This window comes from Equus asinus, chromosome 4, assembly GCF_041296235.1.
Source record: "Equus asinus isolate D_3611 breed Donkey chromosome 4, EquAss-T2T_v2, whole genome shotgun sequence".
In the NCBI taxonomy this organism is placed as follows: Eukaryota; Metazoa; Chordata; class Mammalia; order Perissodactyla; family Equidae; genus Equus; species Equus asinus.
Genome location: NC_091793.1, coordinates 41,242,058 through 41,263,510, shown reverse-complemented (window position 1 = coordinate 41,263,510; position 21,453 = coordinate 41,242,058). Strand labels below are relative to the sequence as shown.

General features: G+C 39.4%; 1 protein-coding gene across 17 annotated transcripts in view; it reads right to left on the bottom strand.

Moving 5' to 3' along the window:
• MYBPC1 (myosin binding protein C1) overlaps positions 1-21,453 on the bottom strand; it is a 105,830-nt gene that overhangs the window by 64,390 nt on the left and 19,987 nt on the right. For all 17 annotated transcript variants that reach the window (XM_070507143.1, XM_070507144.1, XM_044745570.2 and 14 more), the window contains 2 exons: positions 5,450-5,593; positions 2,789-2,830 (listed from right to left, as the gene is read on the bottom strand). In XM_070507143.1, coding sequence (XP_070363244.1) covers positions 2,789-2,830; positions 5,450-5,593 — 186 coding nt within the window. The remainder of the gene's footprint in view (positions 1-2,788; positions 2,831-5,449; positions 5,594-21,453) is intronic.

Sequence of the window (21,453 nt, the reverse complement as noted above, 5' to 3'; positions counted from 1 at the left end):
AAACAAATAATAAAACCTCTTCCTGGGAAATCAGCTGTTTCCCAAACAGAGTCTTAGTAAATGTGAAAAAGTTGGCAAATCCAACCAAAAACACTACTTATAAGACTTATATCAGAACCAAACAACATTCTGTGGTTACCAAAAAATTTTTAGGACATTTCCAAGCTGTTGCATTTCAGGCAATCAGGGAAAGATATTAAGGCTGCATTACTGTGAATAATGTTCTTAATAGTGACTGTCTTGGAGTTATTAATTGAATTTACTTCAACTAACTAGATAGAGGCCTAACTAAGTGCTGAAAATGTACTAATATTCAGCTGTGACCATTTTCAATAGCTTTGAGTTGGTTTTACATCACCCATCTCTTCCGAGGGTGAGCATTCATAACGCATGGTCCTGGTACCTCATTCTGATCTCACTGACAAAGAGTATGCATGGGATGTTCATCCTCCTGCCCAGAAAACATGTTAAATGGATGAAAAATCTATCCAGATTACCATCATCTATATGATCTGCAGCTAAGCCAGTGTGAAAAATTCAATTGTTCATTCATTAGGAGATTGCCGCATGCAGCTCTCTGTCAGACACTGAAAGAAATGAGATGAAGGGCACATAGCAGAGTTAAGACATGGTACCTGACTGTCAAAAAGCTTACAACCTGTTAGGAAAAGGAGGGAACCGTTAATAAGTGACTAAGTGGAGGAAAGAGTGATTTAACGACAGAAGCAACAGGTCCAAGAGAAGTCAGGAGGAGGAAGTGGAGATGAGAGGGAGCTAGGATCCTCAAGGGGAAAGCTGACAAAGGAGTGAAACCTGAGTTGAAGGGTTAAAAAACAATTAGAGGCACTGATGGTAGGGGGAGCGTGAAGGTCAGGGAAGGACATTCTAGTCAAGGCTGGAGAAAAGGTCTGCTGCACCTGTCAATCTTTATGCGCATGCAAAACTTCTTCTCAACCAAGGATACACACAGCAATGAGTATTGTGTCGACTTGTGGCTCAAGTATTTCTTTGAAATTTCTCTGTCTTTGACGAAAGTGAGTAATAGTTGAAGAGGACTGTATATTTAGAAATAACTTCCATCCACTTACCTTCTTTATTTAGGGATGTCAATTTCTATCCTAAATTGATTTGCTTCCTAGCCAGGTGGAGCAAATATATAAATGGCAGTTTATGTATCTGGGCCATGGCCTTGCTTAACTTCTGCAAATGTCAGAAGAAAACGCAACTAATTTCAGATGCCCTAGTCATCTGGCCTTGCTCTTTCATTGTACTGTGTTCTGCATAAAGAAAAAGAATTTTGTTGGTTGGTTGGTTGATTTTAATTTACAAAAAGGCATTTTCTCGTTTAGGCATACAAATATAATTTGATGACTTTTCAGATTAAGGGTCAGGCACAAGCTTTGTTTAAACTTTGACAGCTTGCCCTCTGGGATTACGTCATCTGCTCTGTTGGTTGAGCCTTACAGCCTTGTCCAAGCACCTTTCCAAATTTGGAAACAGATGCGTACGCCATCGGCGTTGTGGAGAATAATGTTACAATAACTTCAGCCAGGATGTCCCAACATCCTTGAACCCATCTCATGGAAGGAGTTCTAGGAGTTTGCACTGTCTGCATTCCATAAGCAAATAACCTTCAGACTGTGGCCCACGTGTCCAGGACTGGTACTCAGGTTGCTATCCACGGGAGCCACTGAAGGTCAAGGACAAAGTAAGTGTATTAACATTATGTGTTCATTTATGAGAGTGTAAGTTCAAGTTAGCTGAAGAAAGGTGGTCCAATATACTGAAAGAAAGAAAAAAAGTATTTTACTAATGTATAGGAGACAATAATGTCATTGGAATTAGGTAATGAAATATGACATAGTAAGAACAAAAAGACACTTGACGTGCTTTTGAGTGGTGTCCAGGAAAAAGACAAAGATCTTATTGTAGTCAGGAAATAATTGGTTATTCCAAAATTTAGACTATGTTATTCATTACACAAACAAAAGATGAACTTTTAAAAATGATGATACAAACATATAAAGCAGAATTGTTAAATCTACCTCTGTGAAAACTTTCTTCTATAGAAAAGTAAGGCCCTTTGGCTTAAGGCAGGTGGTCAGTAATGACAGCAACTTCCTCCATGAGGAGACAAGGAAATTAGTATTTCATGGATCCACAGCAGGACATGATAATGATTACTCATGTTCTAAAGCTGGACTATCTCAATATAAAGTAAAAATAGAATAATATTACAGGACTAAATGAGTTTCCAATTCAATAAGGAGCAACATGATGTTTGCTTAAGGTTGTATCGTCCATCTGTATAAATCACTATATAAATCTACATGAATACTTAGTGTTACAAATGAGATGCTGGTCTTCAAAATTACTAGTGAAACCTGGAATATTTCACACAGTAACATGAAAATGTTCATTCAAAAAATCTAGGTAATCCAGATAATTTGCCAAATTTGCGTAATCCCAAAGAGACCAGACACTTCTTTTCCTTCACATGCACATTGGAACTTGAAAACGACCAATTAATTTGCTGGCATCTCAAAAAGTGCTTGTGATATTTTTATCATTGTTGTTTTTCTTTTAGAAATGTCTATAGTGAAAACTGAACACCATTCACCATTTTGCTGCTTGGGTTGTGCAGATAGGATGCAAACAAAGAACTCTAAACCACACTGATGAAAGGTAGTGCAAGGGACATCTATGGGGCCACCACGGCAATCACTACTGACCTCTTTCTGCTTCTAATTTTGTGAATTCAGCCTCACTCTCCCTCCCTCCAACTCACCTTTTGCTGGTGCAGTTCCGGCCTCCTTCTCTTTATTTGGTTCTGTGTGGAAAGTACAAGCACATTTTTAGAAGTATCTTAAAGAAAGCATTTTATTGGATAGTGAATATGATGTAATCTACACAGAATTCAAAATATATTACGCGGTATATCTGAAAGCTATATAATGTTATAATGCAATGTTACTGCAATAAAAAAATTTAAAAAAACAGTAATAAAAACAAGAAAGCATTTTATTGTGTGATGAGCAAGGTGGGGAGGAGGGGAGAGAAAAAATTAATGACAATAGAACAGATCATAAAGAATGCTACATACCCATCTAGTATGCTATACTACATGAACTATGAATTTGGGAATTATAACATAGAGTCAAATTAAACTTTTAATAAAAGCAATTAGTAAATATGATCACTTTTGAAAAAAGTATACACAGAAACATGCAATACAGATTTTGTTAGAATACCCTTAACTATGTTGGGGCCATGTTATAGTACGCTGGTGTGGAAGCAAGTATAAAATGTAGGTCATTTCATTTTAGACCCCAACAAGGGACTGACTTTTTAGGAAGTTTGACTCATGTAATGGTTCCAATAGTTTGGACTTCTAGATAATATCATAGTAAGGACCCAGGGTATAAAATCTATAATTGTACACTAGTTTCAAAGGAAATATTTTGGCACACATATTAACGTTCTCGATTGAATTGAGTGGCAATAAATGCATTACAAAAGCATGGACGTCAGATTTTATCAGTTGATACCATCTAGTTTGCACTTCTTGCTGTTGAGAATCATTAGTTTAGGTACAAATAGTGTCTGACTTGTAAGAAAAGAACTGTTTCGAGTGTGAATTCTCTCTTTTTTTTTTGACTGATGATTAGAGATCTGAATCTTAGTTAACTAATAAAGACAATTTTAGCAAAGTTTGGGAGGGGACTTGTTTTAGCAAAGGGAGGTTATTGTTGCACAATGAATATGCAACATGGCATAATGAGAGAGACTCTGTAGTGGCCCAGTGACAGCAACTGATCTGAAGAACTGAAGGGAAAGGTTATGTCTGTAATGACCTGTAGGTTCTCAGTGTACTCAATGTTGGCAAAAATAAATCTGTATGTGCAAGGAGAAAATATACCAAGGAAGAAGATCCTAAGAAGAATGTCACACATCTACTCTGGTTCAAAGAAAACTAAACTTGAGCTTGCCCCTGTTTGAACTCATATGGCACTGAGCCTGTTTCATTAATTTTAGCTCACAGCAATACTCTTCTATATTATTTAAGGGTTTTGAGTGTGTGAGCCTAGTATTCTTAGCTGGACAAAGGGGTTCCTGTGAACAGTTAGATTTCTCAAACTGCCCCACTGAAAAATGATGTCCAGGGTGGAAAACCTTCAAAATTCCTTTATAAACTTCCATGTAAAGATCACCAGAAACTGAGGCCTTATCCAATTCCTGCTTTCATCTAGGCTGGACTGGTCTACAGTGACCTCCCACCACCTGGCTTCACACTATATTGTCAATTCAAGCAACCTGCATTAAATCACATACTGCCTTGGGAGATTCTTATAGTACTGCCTGGCGTTTCAATTTAGTGGTTACATTTAATTTAATTTATTTAATTGTTCCCTAGGCTGTATTTTATTTTCTACTTGGCTGTAGGCAAACCAAATCTAGGGAAACGTTCTATTTAGAGTTCCCCACCGGCTCTGTTACAGTATGTTTGCACCTAGTTATTCATGAGTATTTGGTAGATAGCTCTGTATCTTTCTGAAGGGTTAGGGCAGAGTTGTGCACATGGTAAATACCCTATGAATAATTCTTAAATGGATGCCAGTATCTCATCCTATTCAGGAGAAGGAGCGATGAGAGAGGGCACTTTGGTATCTTCATGGGAAAATGCACATAATTTTGGTTGTCTCCATCTTGGGAGTCATTTGCCCAGGCAGACAAATGATTCTGGAGCTCCATGTTGGGAGTTTAACGTTCCATTTGGACTTGTCATTCTTCCAATCCTGTTCTCTTCCTTAGGTCTACATGGATGTGAAAGCAGGCTTTACCTATGGTGTGTTGGTGGGGACTGCCTCTACCTGCCAAGGAGTTCACTGGAACTCTCCACTCCTTGTTTTTTTTTTTTTTTTTTTGCCACCTGGTAGACAGCAGGGTACTAAGAACTGGAGAAGCTCTTCCTGATGTTAAGCCTCAGATGCCACCAAACCTTCCTGGAAACTCCCCAAGGAGTTTCTGGAGGTGCTTGATGGTGACATAGTTCACGTCCGGAAGCGGCTGCTGATCTTGAGGTGGGATCTGCTCCCCACTCTCACGAGAAAGGTGTGGGCTTTGTTGGCCCTCCCCTCTGTGTGAAAAAACCCTGCAAATCCGTCAGTTCCCTGGAGGCTCAGCCTCCACAATGCCAAAACATGGGTGTAACAGCAACTTTGGCATAACTTGAAGAGTTTTATAATATGACATGCCATCCAAATCAGTTAACGTGAGAAGGTTATTAAACAAAATATATTACTGTTATTATAAACCCATCATAACTGTAGTCATCCAACTTCTCCATGGGAGTTAAGTTAAAGCTCACAGCTTCAATGGAGGCCAAATCATGCTGAGATGGACATTCTAGATTTGCAGCCCAAACATGTGAGGCAATGTTTTTACTCACCTCCTGAGGGTGGGGCTGGTGCTGGGGCTGGTGCTGATGCTGGTGCTGATGCTGGTGCTGGCGCTGGCGCTGGGGCTGGGGCTGATGCTGGTGCTGGCGCTGGCGCTGGGGCTGGGGCTGGCGCTGGGGCTGGTGCTTCATTTTCTAGAAATGAAAAAAGTAACAGAAGTGTTAGGCTCACTTATGACTACTACTTTCCACAGCACCAGGCTGCACTCAAATCCATGAGCCATCTTGCCTATACACACAAGAGGGATGGAGCATTAAAAGCATCAACCTGTGGCATCAAGAAGCCCACGACATGCTGCCTTTTAACGTGTGGTGTGAGGTGAGGATCGAAATGGTATTATATAGATTTCCAGAAGGTGGCATAGTGTAGTGATGGACAGAGGACAGGTAAAATGTGTCCTTGTCACTTAGTTATCACCTCAGGCAGCAGGCAGGGCATTGAATGGTGCTCAGTCTGTTTCCTTTATCTGGAAAAATGGACACAATGACATTTATCTTACATGAGTAGAGCTGCTGGAAACATGAAATGAGACACAATGAGTGGCAAACACATCCGTTAGAGTTGAAGGTGCTCATATCCTGTAGAGCCTAAGCTGAAGTCGGTGCTCAGTATTTGAAACCCCACTTTACCCACAGAGCAAGGGCAGCACAGCATCTCTGACATCATTTTGCCCTCATGAGACATACCTTCTGAATAATGATGGAACCAAAGTCCTCTGGCTTTGCAGCATTTCATTTTATTACAAGGCAAACCACTGTTCATTGGGAAACAGAATCACCTCCTCTCATAGTCCTTTCTGGAAGTGCATACACCTGGAGTAGAATACCACCTACACTTATCCAAAATTTTCAAAGCTGTGGTTTGAGGTTTTATATTGGGTTTGGATATTCAGAATTATAGAGCAGTCTGGCGGTGAAGCCTGTTAAAGAATATACTATGTCCCACGTAGCTAAAGGCATACCCCATCACCAAAAGGCATAGAATTTTACCTGCTGAATCCCTATGGATGCCCAGAACTGGGAATTCATGACCTGTGTGAACCAGCTGCCCCTACTCCAGGGCCGAAAGAGGCAGTTAATAGAGGTGATCTCTTTGAAAACTATTTTCTGCTTGATGATTAAATATCAAAGAACATTTTTGTATTAAAGGCACATTGTGGGATCCCAAGACCCTTCTTTTTGTCAGTATCTAGGTTTTCCACAAGTGGCTCCTTCTAAGCAAGAGGACAATATCTCACAACAAGAAGTTTGGCCCAATGGTCATCGTTATGTGCAGGTCAAGTGCCCTCTTTGATCTAAGCAGGTAGAAAGAGCATAGAAGGATTGGACTGCGCCATAGCAGAAATCAAGAAAGGAGCTCTGCAGGACTGCCAGGATGCTGCAACGTCTTCTTCCATCACTAATTTTTTGTGCTGGGTATAAACTCCAATTTATTGTTTATAAAGAAACGACTATTTTCATTCAGATGATGTAAACAAGTATATTACTATTTACTAGTGAGGGAGAAAAAAACATAACCAAAGGAGAAAAAACCTATAACCTTAAAGACTGGCAGAAGATGTGATGTGGTTGGAAGATACAGTGAAAGCACAAGTGTCCCGTAGATGGCATCAACAAAACGCTTTCGTTTCTTTGCCACATCACGGAAAGGATCATTAGTGCCAGCGTTAAGCAGAAGACGAAACCCTTGCTCAAAGCATTTTATTTTCAGAGATCTGAGTGCTGAAATGGAAATCTAATATTGACCTCTAGTCTTTGGGTGAGTTATTGCAGCACCCGGGTGTCGGAATACTGAGAGCGAGAAGCCAATTTCTCAGACACACTATCTTTTGGACTGTGCCATTGTCACCCAATGCCCAACGACCTCTTCCTGGCTTTCTCTCCAGACAAGTTTCTCTGCCCTCCAGTCTTTTCCCACAGCTACAGGGATTACTTATGCCACAACTGTATTCATCCTGTTATTCTACACGAGAGGGTCCCTGTTACCTATTTGGTTAGGTCTGTACTCTTAAGGTTAGCATTCAAAGCCTTTGTCAGCAGACACTTCCTCCCTCTCCTTCCTCTTACTGCCTCAATTGCCTTCTCCTATTGCATCTCAGTGGCCCCTCTGTTCTAGAGGTAGTTTATCTTTTCACCTTCTGACCGTTCTGCCATTGAGAAGAGTGATGATCTTCTCCCCAATAGACACTTTGTTTTTTCTCTACATGTGATTGTGTCAGATAGACCTAGGTTCGAATCCTGGCTCTACACTTTATTAGATGTGTAATCTGCGGTAATTCCTTAATCTCTATCAGTCTGTGTATCCTCATCTGTGAAATAAGAATAATAAGATAAATGACCCCTTAATCCCATGTAAAACGCACAGCACAGTTCCTGGCATGTAGATAGAACTCTATAGTGTACAGCAATAACTGTTCCCATTATTATCCTTTGGCAATCTTGGCCTGTCTTTTTGACATTTCTTTGAAAACTCTCAGAGCTAATTATTCCATTCTGTTCCCCTTCCTTATTTTCTTGGCATTCTGGACCACGTGATAATACCCTCTTTATTCACTAATTATTTTCCAGTTGTCTCGGTATATTTATGTTTCATTTCCCTCCCAACTAAACAAGGACAAGGATCTTTCATTCCTTTCCTATCTCCCTGGCACCTCATCTTATTGCTGAAAGCACATTAAATGCATAGTGAATTGATAAAAAAGAATTGAGAAAGGCTTCTTTGGTGATTGTGTATGAATGATCAAATTGGTGCCTTCTCAGCATCTATGTAAACAAAGCCCCGTTTTGTAAGGGAAGCCATGGTTGTTTAAAATTCTGCTTGGGAAGTAAGGCCAAGGGTGAATTCTAATCAAATAAATAAAAGAGAATCATCTTGGATGCTGAAACTCTAAATGTGTCCTGAATGTGAATTCTCCATTTCCATTGTGTCTGTAGCCCCAGTGGTCTGTGTAATAGCCCCAAAATCAAACCAAAATGAGAATTTAAGGGGCTTAGTTTAACTTCCAACAAATCCACAGAATATCAGTCGTTAACAGCCAGCTGTATCAGATAGTCAGAACTACAGAAATTTTATAGGGTATTAATGCTGGTACTTCTTAAAGATGGTTGCATGAAGTGGAAATAGGAAAAGCAGACAGACCAGAACTTTTCCTTCTTAAAATCATAGAAACCCCATTACTTTACAGCCAGTGAAGGAATAAATAAAAAACAACTACTTATTGGCACCCGCTGCATGCAGGACCTAATATATAGTAATTCTTACAATCCTTACAACTCTGTGAAGTCAGTACTATAATTATCCCCATTTTGCAGATGGGAACTGAGGCCCTGTGAAGTCCCACAGCTTCTGAAGGGTAAAGCGAGGCTCTGGCCCAGGTCTACCTGACTCAGAACCTGGGCTGCACTTCCTTCTCAGCTGTTTACAGGCATGGAGGCAGAAGTGGGCTCTTCGACTTTTCGGAGATATTACTGCATTTTTTACCACTGAATTGTTTGGTCTTACTGTCGTGGCCACATAGCCTCGTATGGATGTTGCACTATCTGTAGGACTGGAAGTTACCTCAATCTCCTCATCTATGCAATGGAAATAACAGCAAAACCTATCTCAAGGGCTGTTGGCAGGAATGAATGAGTTCCGGCAGGGGCAGGAAACATGTTAAACTCTGTACATGCTTTATCTCTCTTTCCACGCTTATCATTCTTGTTACCATAATTTTACCCTGACATGCCTGTGAGAACGACACTCACGTCCTTTCCACACGTGCCACCCACTTCGGCTTTGCCTTATTTCTAGGGCTGTGGGCTGCATCATGTTAGAACATGTTTGGAATTGGGGTACAGGCTGAGGAAGCAACTGGGAACTGAACAGAGGAGGTAGGCCCCTCATTCTCCTACCTTAAAATGGCAATAATAATTGATTTTGATGAAATTTACGTGCATTACACAGTTTGTACAATGTTGGTAAATTGGCGAATCAATCAATAAATCCTGGTGGGAGAGAAAGGATAAGAAGATGGATTCTCAATAGTTTTCAAGACATTTGAAACAAAGAATTCCAGCTGTCCTAAACCTGGAGAGATGGGGAACCACGAGTGGTGAAGGCCAAGCAGCACACGACATAGACTGAAAATGAACCATTGCAGGGAAGTTTGAGGGCCCCAAGGTATCCCTTTTGCCCTAACGGAACGATTCCTGCATCTCTCTTATTCTAACTCCTACAGGTTCTGTCATGCCCAGCTTTGCCCAAGTCTCTAAAAATCATCTGTATGTTCCCCAAATTCATTAGCTGCCTCTATAACAATAATTCCTTCACTACAATTTCCGCAGTACCCCACTGAACAGGGACTGTCAGAGGAAGCACCCATGCAACCAGAATTCATTGAGCTTCCCTTATGAATTTAACAAGAACGGGGGTTCATGAAAGTAGCTAGGATGAGACACCCGTGTCTAAGAGGCTCACAGGTAAATGAACTGCCCTTTCTATCAATTTAGAACTGGGTTGCTTTTCTCTCTCAAAATATTCGAGACCCACCACCTCCACAGCCCCTCTAGTGCTTCCAGAAACTGCTGTGTGCATTTGAATCACCTAGGGATTCGGTCAAGGGCAGATTCTGGCTCCGGGAGTCTGTGGCAGGGTTCAAGAGTCTGCATTTCTAACAGGCTCCCAGGTGAGGTTGATGCTGCCCATCCATGACCCACACTTTGAGTAAGAAGTCTCAGACTATGCCCTAAATATCACCAAATCCACTCTCATTTCAAATGTGGCTGTGAATGGTAAAGGGTTTACAGTACATGGGGATTTCTCTTCTCTCTTTGATCACAAGCTTCTTGAGGACAAGGCCTGTCTCCTCCTTTTCAAATTCTGCACAGCAGGTGCTCCATAAATATCGTTGACTGGCAGGCTGTTTCTACTTGCACAAAAGCCCCTTCTCCTCACTGCCAGGAAATCAAGAACCTTACCCTGGCACTCTAAGGGCAGCTTTCTTCATCTGTTCTATCCACAGGGAACACTATGTCTCCCATTGGTGACCCTCCCACTGGCTGAGTGCTCCAAGGCAATCACCCAACGCCATCATTTAGATTTCTTCTTACTGTCAACACACATCTTCCATTTCTTAACAAGGGCAGGAGAGCAATTAGGGCTACAGTTTTGGCCCTCAGTGCCAATACACCCATGCCTTTCTAAGGATTCCCGCTTTCAAAATCTGGGCTGCATTTCTTAGCAAATAATACTGAGTCAAGTACACCACCTGCATTGTCAACTAGCTTCACCATGTTGTAACTATCAGGAGGCACCTGGCCTTGGCAAGCTCTCCAAATCTTTAGATTTAGAGCAAACGGATATCTATCGAGGTGAGGGTCCTCCTATACTTTTGTTTATAGAAAAGCCAAAGGGCAAATTCCATGGGACTTTTCTGCCAGGTGAATAACGTTGGCTTTTTGTCCCCCTCACCCATCCTCTCTCATCGTCTCGATTAGAAAACATACCAACAGGATGGACTAAAGAAGCAGGGATATAGAAGTTGCTGTTTCTAAATTTTTTTGAATAAAATAAAAGAAATCAGGAGACCCTGAAAAATCAAGGCCAAGGAAGTATTTTCATGAACAACGTAAAAATTAACTGGATTCCAAACCAGCAACTAAAGCTAGCTCCTTCCTCCTTTGGCAAGAGTGGCTGTTCTTTGATCCTTTTAATTCACAGATATAGACTTTCTCTCCCCCTGCAACACTGAAATGTTTTCAAAGGGCTTGATCTATTTATGGTGGATTTTTCCTATGATCACCTACTGTAAAAAGCACAGGTATGCCACCAATGGCAGGCCTGCACAGTGAGTGCCAGGGCATTCTAATTGACGGGCGCTGGTGGGAGCTATTAAATAGAAAGCCCATGTGTGGCCTTTGTGCTCTGCTGAAAGCCTAGGAACCCAGTAACTCCATAAATGGTTTGGCTCTCTCCAATGCAGTCTATGTCTATTTTCGATGATTGAGAATTCCATGGTCAGTAAATTAAAGGGGAAAAAAATCTTGTCTTAAAAGATATTAACCTGCCTCTTTATATGTATGTATATCTACACTGGAATGATATAAACAACCCAGTTCTCTCCTTCCCATGGGCTCACTGGCTCAAGTAATACATTGTTTGACTCACTTAAAAATATTTTGTGGGCCCTCATGTACAATTTAATTTAGCTTTTTAATAGCATGGAGAGCATAATTACATCATATGAATATGTTGTATAGTCATAGAAAAGACAGGAAGAACATATAACAACAGTTGTTATCACTGAGTGGTTGGATTATAGGTCTTTTTATGTGTGTGTGTCTTTCTTTTTGTCACTTTTTTTAAAGATAAAATAAATGTGCTAAAACCATCCTTTGTAATTTGGAGTGCAGGAGAAAATTGTATATTATTCCTAATTATTTCTTATTCTCAAATCAAATTCTTGGTTTGAAATAAAATATGCGAAAGTTTTTATGTATGGCGACCATCATGGTGAATAAGGCTCTATCTGGCCAACTCCTGTTTTGTCCCTTTTGGTAGTAGAGCAAATTATCTTCTCTTTTAAATTAAACATGCAATAAAAACTGTCAGGTGTACCCCCTCTGTACGGGTTGCAGCCTGGATCTCATATGCCTACACAACAGCACAATGAAACTTGCTTTACTATAAAGTATTGCTTGCATGGGGACATTCGTAACTCTTAGAGAAGTTTTGATTATATGAATCATGAGTGTCATGACTGTCACCAAAAAAAATCGGCAAAAGCAAATGACAGTGCATTTGTACTGGCCATATTGCTTAGGCATCAGAGATACAGAGTTTGGACATAAATTAATGTTTAATGTCTTCACAGTTATATGCATATTTTGTGCTCTGTTCTATTCATTATAGGCTATAGGTCTGGATATTTTACACCCTGGGATTTAAGAGAATTACACATTTTTTAGAGACAATTCCAGGGGTTGGCCCCGTGGTGTAGTGGTTTAGTTTGGCATGCTCCTCTTCGGCAGCCCAGGTTCTCAGGTTCAGATCCTGGGTGCGGTCCTACACCACTTGTCAGCCATGCTGTGGCAGGCAACACGTATATAAAGTGGAGGAAGATTGGCACGGATGTTAGCTCAGGGCCAATCTTCCTCAACAAAAACATGGCAGACTCCAAACTTGGAAGCTCCAGTTAAAAACTTTAGAGGCAATTCTATATCAATTTATAATAGTGATTCTCAAAGCATGGTTTGGGAACTCCAAGAGCTCCTAAGACCCATTTGGGGAGTCCACAAGGTCAAAACTATTTTCATCATATGCTAAAATATTATTTACCTTTTTCACTCACATTCTCTCAGAAACATGCAGTAGAATTTTCCAGAGGATATACAGTGTGTGAAGATGTCAGTGCTCTGACAGCTAACAGAACGTATGCTGTGTATTCTTATGTTTTAAAATTTATCAGTTTTAATTCCTAATACAGTAAATATTGATACAGATAATGCACATAAACAAATGCTTTTTAGTTTCCTCAATAATTATCAAGTGCCCGAGGATCTGAGAGCAAAAAGTTTGAGAACCATTTTGAATTTATGATAAATCTTAAAAAATTATTTTGTGTTTGCACTGTTTTTTAATAAACTCATGTCATATGCCTTATTTAGGAAAAATCTGCAGCCTTGATTAATAAAACAAATGAAGCCGTCAAAATAAAAGCCATAAATTAATTTTGAGGGCAATGACTTATTTTCTTATGTGCATAATAGTGGACACAAAAGGGCAACACTGTAGTACTGCCTTCCCTATTCAGAATTCAGCTATCTAGCAACCTCCCTTATCCAGATAACAGCTGCTGACCAGCAAATTATAAAGGCATCTGAAGAGCAAAATAAATTGTCTCAAGCTCCTCGAGCTCGATGCACTAGAGCTCAAGTGCTTTACCCACAATCCCCCACCCAGGTCTTCAGTTTAGCCCCAGAACTGGGACTAGGGTAAGGCAGGCCAGATGCCTGGGGAGCAACATTTAAGGAGGCACTTACTTGCAGGTGCGGACCCTGCACTTGTACAACCCTGACAGTTAGCATCTCCTTAAATGTAGTGCCAGGGGCGCCCTGCTGGCCACTCCCTAGTATAGCCCTATCAGCCAGCTTATTGACCTGACTCTGGCCAGGAGGTCCAAAGCACACAGCAAAGAGAAGAGAGAGGGACAGCTTCACATATTGACTGACAAGAGTAATAAAAGAAGACAGCAGCCTTCTAACAGGAAATTATTAACACAAACAGAAACCAGGCTTGAAAATTCCCTGAGCAGACAAAACCAGTTAGTCAAGCAAGCAAGGCTTAATTTAGCGTATTTTACAAGACAAGCGAGCTTAACTTGACCTGGATCATTTCTTGCTTATGCCTTGAAAAATCATAAGCAAAACGTAAAAATTTCCCCCAAATTGATATGACGTAACCATTAAGCAATTCCCTTTCATTTAAGGAAAATTCTAATATTGTAACCAATCACTGTGAAGAATAAACCCTCCTTGCTTTTACACTATTTGAGAGCTTTATAACAATATACCTCTGATTCTCATTCTGTGTTTTGGTTTGAGTACTTCCAGTATGCAAACTTTTTGGTGTGTGCAACTTTTACTAATTACTACTTAAGTGATTCATTGGTTTTACTTCTGTTTTTTATGAAATAGAATAGCTATGATAAATTAGACAAATTCAAAATACCAATCAATATGGGCCCATTTAGCAAAAAGGCAAATAATTTGGGTCCTCAGGATATCATGAGGTATAATAACTCATATCTATAATTTATGACAACATTAAATTATATCCACTGTACTTTGTTTTCAAAAGCAAGAAGTAATATATTACATTTTAGGCATGTTTGTATCCAAATTGGTTGAAATAATAAGGTTCAAGAACAAAATTAACTCTTGGCTATCCAGAAAGCCCAGCTATTCAGAATTTGATTCAATCAATTTAATCCACATTTATTTACTGTGGCCAAATATTGGCAAAGATTGTATTCTAAACTTCTGACTGGATGAAGTCTAATTGTGCAGCAAGTATGTGAACTTTCAATGATTCACTTTTCAACTTGATGGAATTTCCCTAGATCCACAGGGTTTTTTCCCTTTCCTAGTCAACTTGTTCTTATGTCATTGTAATTACACGTTTTCAACTTAAGATGTCATTCCACACAGGAAGAGGATTAAAATCTGATTATTGTTACATAGCAACAAATAGCTTCTCAACAATTAACATGGGACTGGATGATAATGAGATCTTTTACTAAGATCTGATGACTTGTCTCTTTATCATTATTCTTACCATGCTTTAAAGTAAGAATCAAACGAGATTGGAGTGGCTTAGATGGGGGCAGTGGTGCAGGAAAAGCTTTACTCAAATTGAAGAAGTCTAAAAGTTTAGCACAGGTCAAAAGGAAATTATTGCGGAAGTGATTTGAATTGTTAACAATTTTCCCCTTTAGTCCTTATTGTGCCTTTCTTGGGGGTCTGCTCTTACATGGTTATAGGGTTATCAAATAAATCTCTTATAGGCCTTGCCCCAAGCCATTGCTGGGCCTCACATTGGGTGACTTTTTAAAAATAGAGGAAGGACAGGCCTGACGCCAGGTGGGGTCATAAAAATAAAATTCCACAGCAGTAAACACAGTCACTCAATCAATCACCCACCACATCCATATGTGGTCATGGAGAGTTCTTTATGTGATTATCTCTGAAATACTCAGACCCGAGGAAGATCCCACCTGCCAAGAGCACCCCTTATCAGGAGAAATCTCAGCGTCCCACAAACCCAAGCCTTACAACCCTGGGTGGTGGATATAGTTACATGTTCAACTATGCAGAGTGATTCTTTCATCTAAGTGGGAAAGGCCATGTCCCCACAATGCAATAGTGAAGAAACAACTGCTTATCATTGTCTAGCTAACAACTGGAGACCCCCAGCTGGACAGAACACATGTTAGTGGGGACACAACAGAGGCTGTGGCCTCTTATTTGATCTGAGCTCCCTTGGGTGGAAGCTAAGATGTTTCACTACAAGTGAAGAAAGGGAAATACTCATGGTGGCGGCAGTGATGGTTATGATAATAACAGCAGCTGTTTTGGAATATGTTATAAATATTAGCACAAGGTAAGGAGGTGAGCAGTGGTTGTTATGGATCTTACAGTGGTTGTTCTGTGTTGGAAGAAATGCCCTCAAAGTTTATATTCAATGTGAGGCATTTAATATCTTATGCTGGGTAAGATTTCTGAGTTTCCTGCTTTAAAGGGAAAATACTTAACATCTCATTATGTGCTAGAGGCCATGTTCTGAGCTTCTTACCAGATTTATCTCATTGAATTCTTACAAAGACTCAATGGGTTAGGTACTATTATTATTCATATTTTATGGATGAGGAAACTGAAGCACATGAAGCCTAAGTAACTCAGTACATGGTGCAGCTGGAATTTGAACTGTCTAGAATGTTCTATGAATAGTGTAGTTTGTGTATGTCACTATGTTTAGTAATGAATATTACTTATGCATAAGAAAAAAGCCAAAATACATACCATATGCAGAATAATTCTAAAGACATCTAACCAAGAAAATGAGAAATTAAAATGTAGAATTATGCAAATAGAATTTTTAATTATAAGCAGAGCATTCTGTTCCAAGATATATAAAATTTTTATAGAAAGCAAGAACTATTACCTGATACAAGCAAAGAATTCCTGAGGAATTTAAGAAGAGATTTGGGAGGGGAAGGGAAAAGGGGCACATATGTACGGTGACAGATGGCAACTAGACTTGGTGGTGAGCACGAAGCAGTCTATACAGAAGTCAAAATATAATGATGTACACCTGAGGTTTATATAATGTTATACACCAATATGACCTCAATAAAAAAAATTAAGTAAAAGTACATAAATAAATAAAAAGAGATTTAATGCTATTTAGAGAAACAAATTGGGTGATTTTGAAGAAAAAGAAAAATTTTTAGCCCAGTTTCTTGTAAGCATGTAAAGTACAAGTCAACAAATGAACAAAACAAAATGATAAGATCTAGCATCTGACATATTATTAAAGATAATTTTAGGTGTCATGCTGATTTGCTAAATTGGTCCATAAAAGGATTCCTAAGGAAGTATAAGAGAGCAAAAGTCTTATCAAAGTGGATTTCAGACTTGAAAGGCATAATGAAAGTCAGATTATAGTTAGCTTTTTGTGAACTCATTTTAGAGAGAGAAATAAGCATGTGATTAAATGATCCTGGTCTTCCTCTTTATCAAATCAACCACTTCACACCCTAATCTGACGGAATCTAAAACTTTACCCTGGAAATGCATAAATAACACATTGCCCATAATATAAGAATGGAAAGCCCAAAAATAATCTGCCCCATGAATGGGAGCATCCTAAAATTTGGCTTGTTGTCTCTCTGTGTACCTGTCCAAAATAAATGTACCCTTTGTAAATCAAAACTGGGCCTATCCATACAGACCAGAGCAGACATTATTGTCACTTTGATATTTGGGGCTATCTTTATAAAAAGCTGTGGGGACAGAAGCCCTGTCCTCTCTGATTGAGACAATTTTTGCATACATACAGGAAATTAAATAAGAAAATCTTTTCTTCTTTTTCACAGTTTCATATTCCTTAATCTCTATGCTTTCCAATTTTAGAAAACTGCTCCTGAGTGAACAATAACCATTTGATGATTACCCTAACTCAGAACATGATAATTCAGTAACTACCTTTCTGTGTATTTATTGAGTTTCTCCAGGGTGCAATACTCGGAACCAATCAAAGGCTTCGTAAAAGATGTCTGTTCCCATCAAAAACTGACATGGAGTAAAAACAAAGAAAGAAGACATGGCCATACCTCCTCAGGTACACACATGAAATTAAAATTTTTCTGATTATTTTTGATTGCTAGAGCTTTAACTGTGTTATTTATTATCTAACACACCCAAGTATGTCTAGAGATGAGGTCTAGGATTACCACAAAAGTCAGTGGCTGCCAAGAGTATTTTGTGTCTCTTAATAAAGGTTTCACGGACTAATTAAGGAGAAGTGCAGATAAAAATAGTAATCATTAACAATGATAAAAATTCTCTGTGTGACCAGAAAGAGCTTACAAATAAATTTTAAGTAAAACAATTGTTAAGAAATTTAAGCAAAAGTAACAAAAATGCTTTCTAGGGCTCTAGAGAAACAGCACTTATTTCTTTTCACAGCAGCCTCTTCCCAAAACTCTCTAAAATTAAAAAAAGGATATGTTTGTTTACAAAGGATTGCAAAAACATTGTTTCATATTTGCTCAAGTTTTTTAGAAGACTGTATTTATTTTTGTGCCACAGCATTTCTTTAAAGCAACTTCAGCCTGGGTAGTTTATGCCAACATTCATGTCGGATTCAAGGATACTTTGATATTGCTATAAATAAGGATACTGTGAATTGTGTGTCCATGGGACCTAAAATAAAATGTTTCAAGGCCATGTCTCATGGCTAAAATAAAGTGAGCCGTTGCGAGAACAAAGGAGTCTAAGGGCTTCGCTTTTCCCTTTGTCTTGGGTTCCTCAGACCCGCCAAGGAGCATGCCCTCCAGCTCTGTTCATTTCAGGAACTCGCTTCCCTTGACTTCCAGGCTCTTTGCAAGGCCTTGGGGGAAGACTTCTTCGGACTTATTGGACGAGAAGCAAGGATACGACTTGTTTTTCCAGCGTTTTTTTAAAGTGATATATTTAGGACGCTTGAGAGGAAAGAATTGGCCAGGCCTTTATTTATCTTCCTAACAGGTGCAGTTCAGACAGTGACAGAAGCAAGCTACCGAAAAAGAATGATTTTGCCAAGAATTAAGCCCCTCTAGCGTGCTTTTGCCTCAGAGCGTTCCTTCTTACGACAGAGAGCTCAAATCTACACCACCCTTCTCCAGTACAGCACGGCAAAGTTTGTTCACGGGGAAAAAAACCATTGTGGCGTTCATTCATACGACTTCTTTATTCCACATTCAAATCTTCAACGTGGCCTAAATGGACCCTTCGAAGTTAGGAGGAAAAGTATTGCCCTTGATAAAATATCTCCTTCCTCTTCTCTCATTCTTTCCATTACTTCCTACAAATTAACTTTTCCCCAATTTGAGGGAAAGGTAATCTTCTATATATAAGATGACTTTTCCAAAGAAGATTTATTTTGGTGTTTGAAATAGGCCATCCAGGCTCATGCAGGTGGAAACTGAAGGTCAATGAGTAAATCTGAGAGGGAGTTTTCCCAGCACAAGAGCTCCTTTTCCGATGATGACTAAGCCTTGAGGGATGCTGAGAAATAGGCAAGAGGTGATGAAGGCTGCGCTACGTTCAGACCGGTTTGGGGCTTAGCAGAACTTGAAAATGTGAGGCCATCTCTCAGAACCAAGAAAGAAAGATATAGCAAAGTAAAAACTCCTATGGACTGGAAAAAATTATTCTCCATTACTATGTTCCCACTTATTTCTACTGAAAAAGCCAAGATAGATTCAATATATGTATGTTGACATAGCAAAAGAATCTGTAGGAACAACGCCATGCCTTCGGTTCCTGGAGTTATCAGGATGGCCCCTTAAAATGATGGTCATAAATGGAGTTATATTTTGCCGTATGTTTGAGTTTTCAAGAAGAGATCTTACATGGAAGATGAGAAAACTACAGTGTCTTTTCCAAGGTTTTCGGAATGGCACACAAGCACCAAGGAGGGACTTTCACTACAAGTTACGTACATAAAATATAAAAAGACCTGACATATAACAAAAAGTGAAATTCATGTTAGGGCCCCAACTTGGTGTTTTAGAAGAGAAGTCTTCCAGGTTCTGTAGAATCTGGCAGTCGACAAGTGTCTAAGTATATTAAAGAACCAGGCTTTATGGTTTTAATTATCATATACTGCACAGAGAAAATTCTGAGGAAATAATTTTCATGGGGTTAAGGGCCATTTGTAGTATTTTTAAACTATTAGCGATTCTACCACAGAAAAAAGGCTATTGCAGTTTTCTAATTTCATGCTGGTAAAATTGCTTTTTGACAGGAAAAGAAAAATTTCCAGTGAAAGGTGATATTTTTACACAATAGAACCCAGAGGCAATTAACTGTGAGGGTTTTTAGAGACCACGTTGTGTATATCTCTGAAATACCAGCAACTAGCTCATGGTAAGTGCTCAATTAATGATTGACACATAAATGAATGTAGCCGCAAGGCATTCTGGGAGATTCCCATAAATCTCAAGCTTCCTTCCATATCCTTTCTCACTATTTGAATAAAATAACTTAATTTTACTAGGGCCTCAGGTTCTATATGAATCCGAAGTGTAAGATAGCCTTTTTATCTGGAACTGACAATACAAAAATAAAATTCTCCAAAGAATAAATGTACAACTGATCACGATGGAGAGGAGGGGAAGGGGAAGTGGTTACTCCTTAAAATTAACGCTTTTTTCTCCCCCAAAAGAGTTGCCAAATCATCCAGAATATTTTCAAGGTTCTAAATAAGGACTGTTGACTAATTACTTCCATTAGAGTTCCCTCGTTGAGGTCCAAAGTTACACATGTCCTTCTTCCTCCTTAGAAGGTCCCGCCCTCCCAAGACCCAGCATGAAGCTCTCAGAATTAGGCCGCTGTAGGTTGGGAAGTAGCTGAGACAGACCTCTTTTGCACCCTCAGGTGCTGAAAACAGCCTCTTTTCAAGAGTTGCCACATCTTCTGGATCCTAGGAGGGTCAAATCGGACCACATATCTTATCAAGATTCACCACAAGTGGTCCTGTCCTTCTCTGCATGATTCTCCCAGCTGTGGAAGAGATGTAAGCAGACCTATAGGGGCTAGAGGAACCTGCCCCTTGGGAGTGTTTCTGCAGATAGTTTGAAATGACTCCCAAGAATTGGTGTGGTGGCTTGTTTTATTCTGGAGGCTGTCTTTCAGAGGGGTGCTTTTATGGAACAAAACCAACCCAAGTGAAAATGAAATCAGTTAGTTGAAGGTGAAAGGACCAGAAGTGTTCCTGAATTGCCATAATCCTCACTCTTGTGCTGTCAACGATATTAGCATGCAATGATTTCACCAGGAAAACTTTTCAAGGTTCAGTGCCTTTAAGAATCAGTTCTGCTGGTAAGGAAACAAAAAAATCTGAGTACTTCCTCAAAGGATTTTAAATATATCAGTAACCCTCTTTTTATCTCCACTCCCACCTTCCAAATTTAAACTAACCAAGGAATCTATGAGTATAAAATTACTGTCTTGGGTGGGGGGACTCCTACACAGAATATCAACACATTGCTTCTTTTATAGCAAAAGTTTATGAGGACTTTGGTATGTGTGTTAATTTGTTCAAAAAGAAAAAATACGTATTTTGGGTGGGCGGGGCCCTCAAGTTAAAGATATATATTCCTCTTTGTAGTTCTAAAATTTCATTGTCTCTAAAAGTAGAATGGATCAGATTGAGTTGTCAGACAAAAAGTAAAACTTTATTGCATCTAGCTATCAGAATACTTTAGCTTTATAGGCTCTCTCTTTATTTTTCAGCTTCCTTATTTTCAATTGGGCTTTAAAGTAACACATGCAAATGTATCCACTGAATGCAGGGTAATTAAAACAATATTCTGTCCTCAGTCAGGAAACATAGAATGCATTTCATCCAAATAAACCTTGAAGAGGCTAGTCAAGTGACAGATCAAATGAAAGGGACACTTAATACACATGTAAATCATTTGCATTACAAATAAGACACTTTAGCAGGGGTTGGCCTCACTGCCCGATAGTCAGGATTAAGTTCCCGTATTAATGCATGCATTTGCTGTGGTTATTTCGGGTGGAAGACTTCACCCATCAATGCCCTCCGCCACTAAGTGAAGCCAGCCTGTAAACCGATCACCACAGCCTGTCAACACTGCTTGCTTAATTACATAAAGAAAATATATTTCAAAGACTTTCGATCATTCGGTTAGTATTTCAAGTTTAGGTTTAACACCTTGCTTCTT